At 35.5% G+C, this 9,862-nt stretch overlaps 1 protein-coding gene across 1 annotated transcript; it reads left to right on the forward strand.

The window, feature by feature from the left end:
- Window positions 1-848: 848 nt before the first annotated feature.
- LOC108027382 (cyclin-K) lies at window positions 849-2,273 on the forward strand. The gene has a single exon (XM_017098820.3). The coding sequence runs from the start codon at window positions 949-951 to the stop codon at window positions 2,125-2,127; it is 1,179 nt and encodes a 392-aa protein (XP_016954309.1). The 5' UTR covers window positions 849-948; the 3' UTR covers window positions 2,128-2,273.
- The last annotated feature ends 7,589 nt before the right edge of the window (window positions 2,274-9,862 follow it).

Here is a 9,862-nt window from a genome sequence, read left to right on the forward strand (position 1 = left end):
CCGTTCATCGAAACTCACTCGCTTAATCAAATATTTTTTCTTGGATTTTCTTAGAATATCTGTTAGCAGCTTGTTTGTTTTGAGCTCTTTCTCATGGGTTGCTTTCTATTTTCGTCGAGTACTAGACTTAATTGACAAACACTACAAAAATAAAATTAATTGTTCTGCAGATATTGCCTCCTGTGGGTCAAGTCCCACAATACTTGCAAGACATATTCCTTATGTACTGTTTTTACTTCTCTTTTGTTTTCACACCACTTTTTACGAACACACTCACTCAATGATTCAAGTTCTTATTCTTTGGTGACGCGGCAAACGGCTGTTTTTGCTGTATTTGACAGGCAACTACGACCTGACCATCCGTTCGAAACGGAACTCCGATTCCTAAAGAGCACATCCACAATCTACAATACAAAAACATAAAATTCACTACATTATAAAAATTTTGTTTTGGTTTACCCTTGTCGGTGTCGCCTTGTGTTTTAAAGAATAAATTGGCGGTCAAAAATTCCGATAATATTAAAACATTGCTCACATAGTTATAATTGATTATACAGCTCTATAGCTCATGAAATATTTCAAATTATTTATTTCTTGATCGGTATTTTAGTATTTTTTTGGAGGCATGAAGACTGCCGTCCAAAATTTCAACCAAAATTTTGCCAACAAAATGTTGTGCCTTTTTTTTTATATGAAATTTTTGGTTTTAAAAGACTTTTGGTGGGTTGAATACTAAGCCTCACTATGAATTGAAAGAGTTCGTCAAAATTGAATGATGAACTAACTGGAAAAGTTTCGGAATGGCAAAACCTTATAGACCATGGATGGAACTCTGTGGGAATACGCTATAACTCAGCATACATTTGTTATAGTCGTTTACTTGACACTTCGAGGCAGATCTCTAAAACGCAGCCTGCCGGACACGCAAATTTATTCAAAATTGTTACGATGCCATGCTGGTACTATGATAAGAAGGAGCTTCGGGAGGCTCCCTCGATCCTGGACGGAATAAGTTTCGATACGGAACGGCGATACCGGAAGGAGGGGGCTCGCTTTATTATGGAGTGCGGCACCAAAATGGGCTTAGGCCACAACACAATGGCCACAGGCGTTGTGTACTATCATCGCTTCTACATGTTTCATTCTTTCCGTAGTTTCCCCCGCTACGTAACTGCATGTTGTTGTCTGTTCTTTGCTGGCAAGGTGGAGGAGACGCCCAAGAAGTGTCGCGATATTATAAAAACAGCTCGTAACATTCTTAACGACAACTACTTCTATTCGTTCGGTGAAGACCCAAAAGAGGAGGTAATGACGCTAGAGCGCATCCTGCTGCAGACCATTAAGTTCGATCTGCAGGTAGAGCACCCGTACACTTTCCTCCTAAAATACGCTAAGTGCTTTAAGGGCGACCAACAAAAGCTTCAGAAAATGGTGCAAATGGCTTGGAACTTTGTTAACGACTCTCTAAGCACAGTTGTTTGTCTTCAGTGGGAACCTGAGATAATCGCTGTTGCTCTAATCCACTTGGCCAGCAAGCTGAGCAAGTTCACTGTGCAGGACTGGGAGGGCCGTCAGCCGCAGCACCAGCGATGGTGGGACATGTTTGTGTCGGACGTTACGATGGAGATCCTCGAGGACATCTGCCACCAGGTTTTGGATTTATACCAGTCCACGCAAAAAGAAGCACACCAACCGACCAGTCCGCCCCAAAATCCACCCAGCCGAGCAGACAGCCCAACACCAATCAAGACTACAAATTCGACAGTCATTACGACGTCATCCGTTCAACAACAACAGCCTCCATCTCAGCCAATATGTGGCAACGGTACCTTGCTGGAAGTAAACAATATCCAGAGCATCCAGACGCTGACGAGTGGAACGTCTGTCATGTCTTCCGTGGAAGCTCAGTCGCTTCCACAGGTCCCGCTGCCTCCTAGCCAAAGCTACCACCTCTATCATGCTCCTCCACCGCCTCCCCCGCCTTTAGTGCATATAGCTCCATATTCCTCCTCCGCGTGGGGATCGCAGCAGACACTACCGCGACAACCAATGACGCCCAGCCTACCGCCTGGGACTAGTAGCTACTACAATGCTGGTGGACGGCAACCACATCAGCGGTACCAGTAGAGTGTTGGATTTGCCAAATCATTAAAATAAAAAATTAACCGGAATTTGTTTAAAACAAGAAGGAGTAGATATAAAGAATCCTGAAAACTGTAGCTGGTGGACCGCAACACATCAGAAGTACCAATAGAGAGTTTTTTTTAAAATTATATCTTTGGTGTTTTTTATACCGAGGGTAGGGATTTAACCAATCTCAGGACCAACTTGAAACGGGGAAAATACCTAAGTGTATTCAGAAGCTCGGAAAACAATTTTATTTTGCCAGGAAGAGAAGCTAAAAAACTGTTATCTGATTAAAAAATAGAATAAATGTATAAAAATAAAATACAAATTTAATAATTTTATATGTGTTCTTGTATGTTTTCCATTTATCATTTATTCCTTTATCTAGCATTAAAACCTCTTTATTGGACTCCAGGCCTAGCTTGTTTTTGAAACAGTCCTTTAAATATTCAAAAAATATTAAATTAAGTATATATTTCCTCTAAAAAAATATATAATTTTTATATTTAAGGAAGTATTCTCTTTCTTAAATATAACCTTATTGTGCATGTCCAGTGAAAAAGGTGTAGCTCTATGTATTTCATTTAATATTATTAAAATCCTTATAATTTGAATGACTTACAAAATGTTTTTATTAAATTAGAAATTTTATAAAATTAAGTAGAATTCTTTTCAGCACTTTCATTGCTTTATTGCAGTGCAATCTTGATTGCCAAGAAGTAAAAATGAGGGTAGTTATAATTTGACCAAGATGTCGGAAAAACAGCAATTTCAGAATCTGTCGATTCCTCCATTGAGTTAAGACGTACCTATGAAGGCAATGCCGATGACTTACGCTTGGCATTAACAAAGTTTTAAAACTGTTTCGATCGTTTGAAAATGCAAATTTACATCGATTTAGATACATAGAATAGCATTGACTGTTGAGAACATTAAAATCCGTTCGAGCTACATATGTATATGTATACATATACGAAAAATCTGTTGGCATGACCAATTTTTTATACTTTCTATAAGTGTTTGATTTAAGGTTTTTAAGTCTTTGAAGACATTGGTAAATTAAGGCCTGCTTAGGTTTGAAGGTAACCTATCAGGTACGCATCCATTAAAAAACGTATTTAACAGTGCACTATGGGTAAAAAATCGATTGTTTGGCATCAATTCTAATTTTAAAGAAACAGGCTTGAAACTGCAGATGTCTTTTTGCAGTTTGACCACGCTTTCCGTTCTGCCCCCTTAATGCTAAGGGCAAATAGTCTTATATTTTTAGGCATAAAGTCTGATTCCTAGAATATTTATAATTGACGATTAAAACTTTTGACATTTAATTGTAATTGAATTTCATATATATTTTTTATGTTACTTTAACCACACCTTTTTTAACGCCATTTCAAGATATTTTTAAATAAATTTAAAAAACCTTCAATAGTACTTAGAACAATTTTAATTTTACTAATTTCGTTCCATATTTTAAATAGTTGTACTTAGTAGTTTTAACTTAGTATACCCCTGTAAAATTAAAATTAACCTTAATAACACCTTAAAATCGTTTTTTTAACGTCATACCTGGAAAACAGGTCAATTATCCGGAAAATCCCACAATTCTTCCTCCAATATAACTCTATTTAATCCACTGTCTAATCCAATAATCCAACGTCTTTTGGCAGTTTTTTTTATGGGCCAAGCGTTGTCGTTCCTTTATGTTAGAGTAGACAAAAGTGATCTGATGAATCTAATGACCTGTTAAAGTCATCAGATATTGAATCCAAACGGCTGCATATTCTTGCATGGGATAGCCTATCTCGCTTGTTAAATTTATTTCGCGCTTCTGACGCATTTTCACCAAGAACTCCTAGAGGATGTACGGAACATTCGACTATTTTGTGTCCATATACCAAAACCTTGTGGACAATAGGAGACATTGGATACCAATCATATTTTTCAATGTATAAATTGAATGTGTCTGCACACAAGTTTTTAAATTTTTTTGGGAATACTATGAACTTGGAGAATATGACAATTAAAATTGTAGAAAAGTTTTTCAATATGTTGACTTCAATATTTAAAACTTTGGATAATGTTTCAACATTTTCGAAAGCTCATCTCGCAGTATTTCGCCATTTTGTTTGGGATTGTCTACGTTAAGACACATTTCATCCCATAATCTCTGTTTAATGAACTGCTTTCTCAATAAAACCTCATCTTTATCGGATCCTGTGACTCGCCATTTCCTCAGGTTAATCCTATATGATAATTTTAATACAAATTCAAGAAATCGTATCCGCGCATGCAAAGGGCTCACTCCATATTTCAGATTTTTTGAAACAACTTCAAAGTTCTTTGAGTTGAAATCTCTTGTTTTCAAAAGCTGGCTAGGCCTAGAACCACATAACGGGCATGATTGGCACGAAAATGTGCTTGTCGAAATGTTTAAAACCTTTCCATCGATTAATGTCAAATGAACTTCATATGTAACCACTATCTCTTGATTAGCAGCATTATAGGTATGCTCTTTAAGATTTTTTGTCTGGTAATCAAAATTGCTTTTTTCATTTAATATAAGTAAATTGGTTTCTTTTATAAATTCCATTTTGAGGAGCCGTCAGAATCTTACTGATTGCGGAGAAGGATTTAACCAAATAACTCTATTTTGGGTATCTATTCATTTTAAGGGAATTGTAGATGTTACAAATAGTGAATTTTCAAAGCCGGCTGTCTTATCCGAGCTAAATCGCTATTTATATACACTTTGCCCTGTTGACCCATCGAACCCATAGCTGGCAATTAGTTTACACTGCGTAATGTGTAATTGAGAAATTACTTCTTCTTGAATTTCCAATATGCGGTCAGCAGTATGATTTAATAAATCTTGAAGCGATACTTCTGCCTTTGTTTCGGAATAACAAATTTGTTTGGGTCTACATTTTAATTTTATTAGAGTAAACGCAGAATATCGCATCCATACATAAATATCGCATCCAAGCTGCTTAGATGATATGGCTTTAATGTTAATGTATTGCTGTTTTGTTAGCCCATTTTCTATTAAAAAGGCTAAGGCCTTATCAAGACTTGTTTTTATAAAAGCGTTCTGCTTAGGGCTCTTTACATTTCCGCTAATATTTTCGTTTCGTAGCAAAAGTGCAAGACTGAAGCCGCATGCAACAATAATGGCACCGAATTTTCGTTTTCTTTGGACAGTTCAGATGCTAATTTTCGGTTCAGTCTTGGTCCTGCCTCAGCATACGTCAAGAATTTTCGACCACGTTTATCATGGGTCACGTCCTTTTCCATTACACCAAACTTGACGCGAGCCACTGTGAATGTTTTGATTTGAAGCGATCTAGATTTCTGTTGCATTTCGCCAATTTCTGCTTCAGGTTTTGTTTAATAAATTTGCACTGAGCATCGTTAAATCCATTTCGCCCATATTTTCCATTATAAAGTTATATACTGGAGCTTGTTGCCGATTATTGTCATTCCATACATCAAGCAACGTTGAATGGCAAAACTCAAGTGCAACTGCATCATATCAAATTATTGCCAAATGGAACAAAAAGGAGCAAAAGAGCTTTATGTTATTGCGTTCAGATAATATCAGTTGTTAAGTTTCAACTTCCACCTTGCGTTAACCCTCGTCAACTTGTTAGTTTCATTCCACGAAACACACATCTACATTTTTTAGTTGGGACATAAAAGCACAGCAACAACACATTGAAATATTGGACAACACAAGACATATAACAAAAATTTCGAGCTTATAATTTTTAGACTTACCATCCCCTTTAAATTCCATATTCAACAGATTTTATTTGATTCACAATTGTCAAGTTATGAAACTGCAAACATCGACAACTTTTGCGCGCTTTTTCTTTAAGGTGTGATCAGATCTCAATCTCTCGACTTTGTTAAAAAAAAGTACTAAAAAATAACGTTAAAAAATGTTCAAAAATTATATTTGGGATCCTGATGGTTTTCTTAATCAGGTGAAATAGTTTTTTTTAATACAAAACAAAAAAATTGTAAAAATGTCACTATATAGAATAGTTCAGTGGCACTTTCAAGTCTGTACAATTGTACGAGTCTGTCCAATTATAATAAGAAATCATATCGTTAAGATTACTTGCTGTAACGATAATTCTAAAAGGCCATCCACAAAATCATAGGCAGATAAAGGCATAGCGACAAATGAGTTAGTAGAAAGAGACCAAGAAATATCAGGTAGAGAAAGAAGGGATAAAACAGATTTTATTGCAGACAGAGAGTGCTCATAAATTACTATATCAGAGCCAGGTGGCATATAAGAACATGTAACAAAAACAGATAAAGATTGCAAGGAAACTTTTACACTTAAAAATAAAATTTCATTCGGGATATGAATGAGAATTCGTTCAGATGTTAGGCTAGAGGTAACGGCAATCAGCACACCGCCTCCCCTACATGAGTGGCTATCGGTCCTAGAGGTATTAAAGTTATTAGACAGAACTTCAGATTCGGATAACTGTGGTTTCAGCCAAGTTTCCGTAACAGCTAAAATATCTTCAGTAAATGCAGAGAAGTCAGCATAAAGTTTGGGTAGCTTCATATTTAGTTTGTGGAACAACTGAATGTTTCTTACGCCCCCCAACAGCAGTCTGAACCTCACTAGGGTGATATCCAGGAACTGTGCTTACTGTACCTATAGGTATGGTCGGCACCAATTTCTTTAACTTAGCCAGTACAGAAGCTTTTATTACGGAAACATGGACTTTACTCGAGCTATCTGTATCCATACGCACTGTTGGTTCGCCAAGTTAGGATTTGGGTTGGATTCCATAGTCGTATTAACGCCGGTTAAGCTGGCTTTTTTGCGTTTGGCGACTCGGTTAATAAATTCTTATTATTCAACTGGGCACAGGCGGTATTGAATCCCTCATTGACTTGAGCGATACTCAATAGGCTGTTTCGAGTCTGCTTTATACAGCCGCTCATCTCAACCACCATTTCCTTGCAGGACCCAAATGTTAAGATTTATAAAATCTTTTACATTGCCGGTGAATCCTTCACATTTGACGTGCGACATCGAATTGCAGAGCCAGCAAAAAATAAAGTTTACTGTTTTTCTTAGAACAGACAAGGGCCATTATAAGATAACAAAAAAATAAGAAAATATATTATAACAAAAAGCCCCAAAGCTATAATTTGTTTCACATTATTTCCCACCAATTATCCGATCGTTCCTATGACAGCTATATGATATAGTCGTCCGATTTTAATAAAATTTAATTCGAAATTTAGAACTAATTAAAAAATGTTATTTTCAAGCGTAGAAGGTTATATGTTAAAAAAAAAAACACCAAAACCATAATTTTTTTAAATTTTTTCCCCGATAGATAGATGGAAGCTATAAGATATAGTTGTCCCATCCGGCTGGTTGCAACTTATATACTTTCTGCAATAGAAAGAAGACTTTTGGGAAAGTTTCAGCCCGATAGCTTTAAAACTGATAGACTGGTTTGCGTAGAAACGGACGGTCATGGCTAGATCGACTCGTCTAGTATATGATCAAGAACATATATACTTTATGGGGTCAGAAACGTCTCCTTCACGGCGTTGCAAACTCCTGCCTGAGGAGGTCAAGAAAAATGTCCAAAATCTTAAAATAACGGAATTAAAGTCGCTGGAAAAAATGTAGAAAGAGTTAGAAAATACGTACAGAGAGCTGGATGCGTATAAAAATAAAAAATACATGAAAGAACACGAAAGAACACGAAAACCAAAGTGCCCAGCAGATTGTATACTGAGAACACTGAGTGCAAGTATACCTGCCAACCTAAAAAAAAAGAAAAAAAAGGGTGAAAATATTTATTTCAAATAAGTGAAACGTAACGCGATATCTAAATACTCGTATGTTCCAATAACATACAGTTCTGGCAACAACTCCATAACTCTACCAGAAGGATCTTAAGTTGTCCGAAAAATTGCACTTAAATTATTATCAAAAAAAAACAGATCAGATAGGCAACGTAAATCACTAAAACATGAATCACTTTCAAACTACGATGTAGTTAAAGTAGACTTCAAAGTCTTTTTTTAGGTCAGGAGAGTATTGATGAGACAAACACATTTCAGCTAAATTTTTTTTTTATCATAAAAACTGTAAGCGCTACAGATAAATCTGCGCAAGAAGCCCAGGAATCTGTATGCCAAGTCATACTGTTCTAGCTCTTATAGTTTCTGAGTCTCAGCGTTCGGACATGGCTAGATCGACTCGGCTAGTGATCAAGAATATATTTACTTTATGGGGCCAGAAACGCTTCCTACTACCAACGTATACGAAGTCATTGTTAATGAAGAAGTACGAAAAGTAGTGAAAAAGAAAAGAAGAAGGTAGCAAGAATTGATGTTAGCGATATGTACACCAAGGCTTGAAAAAGAAGCCGGTATACTTAATATCAGCAAACTCAAAGTGGCACCGAGCGAAAAGATCTTAAGAGTAGCGCTATTTAAGGCTATTATTAAATAATAATATGGAGAAAGAAGCATTGCTGTTTACATTCTATGACAATACAACACATGGAGGCCATAGATGCATAGCATAGAACATTACCAAAACATTGCAAAAATATGCCTAAAATGCCAGAAATCAAAAACAACTAAACACACAATTGCTTTCGACAGAGAATTGTGGATACGGTTGGTTCACTACCTAAATCCGAAAATGGAAATGAATATGCAGTAACCACAATCTGAGATTTAAACAGAAAAAAGTGGAAGAACAATTGTAAAAGCTGTATTCACAGATTTTATTCTGAAGTACGGTCCAATGAAGTCGTTCATAACGGACATGAGAACAGAATATATTAATTCGAAAATTGAAGACTTAGGTAAAAATTTAAATATCAAAAACCTTCCTTCTATCGCACACCATCACCAGACTGTAGAAACCGTGGAGCGACGCCACAGAACATTTAATGAGTTCATCCGCTCATTTATCTCAGTTGAAAAAACTTGTTTGGATGTAAAGCTCCAATACTTCCTAAATTGTTTCAATACATCACCATCTGTGGCACATGACTATTGTACATATGAGTTAGTTTTTATTTAAACTTCAATTTTACCTCAACATTTTAGTAGTATAGACAAAATAAAACAAATTAATAATATAGATCAATATGCAAAGGAATCAAAGTTTAGACCAGAATATGCATTTAAGAGAGCTAGATTAAAGTTAGAATATCATAAGCAGACACAACAAATTAACTATGACAAAAATACTTTAGATTTTGATTTAAAAATATGAGATCAGGTTTTATTGAAAATAAAACAGGAATATACCATTTATTTTATACAAATTGTAAAATTGTGCGGAACCATCTCCGCTCAATTAAAAGTATAGCTCGTAAAGCTAAACAAAACAATAGGTAGGAAACCTGTAAGCTAAAATGCAAAGAAATGCAAAAAGAAAAATTGCCAAAATGGCAATAGCAGACGTTAAGATAAAAATAATGCCTTACAATTAATACACACTCTGTTGAAAATAATTATTGTTATAATGTGCGCAAATTGATCAAAACAAAATTATAATTAAAAAAAGAGAGCACAAACAAAAAAGGGAAAAATAAATATAATTAATTCAAATAATGTATTTATATTTACTGAAATATGGATACACTAAAAGCAATTAGAGAAACACAGAAATTAGTCTCAACGACTCCAATAGGAATATATAAATTAGAAAATGTATACGAGGTGTTAA

This window comes from Drosophila biarmipes, unplaced genomic scaffold (assembly GCF_025231255.1).
Source record: "Drosophila biarmipes strain raj3 unplaced genomic scaffold, RU_DBia_V1.1 ptg000019l, whole genome shotgun sequence".
NCBI classification, from domain to species: domain Eukaryota; kingdom Metazoa; phylum Arthropoda; class Insecta; order Diptera; family Drosophilidae; genus Drosophila; species Drosophila biarmipes.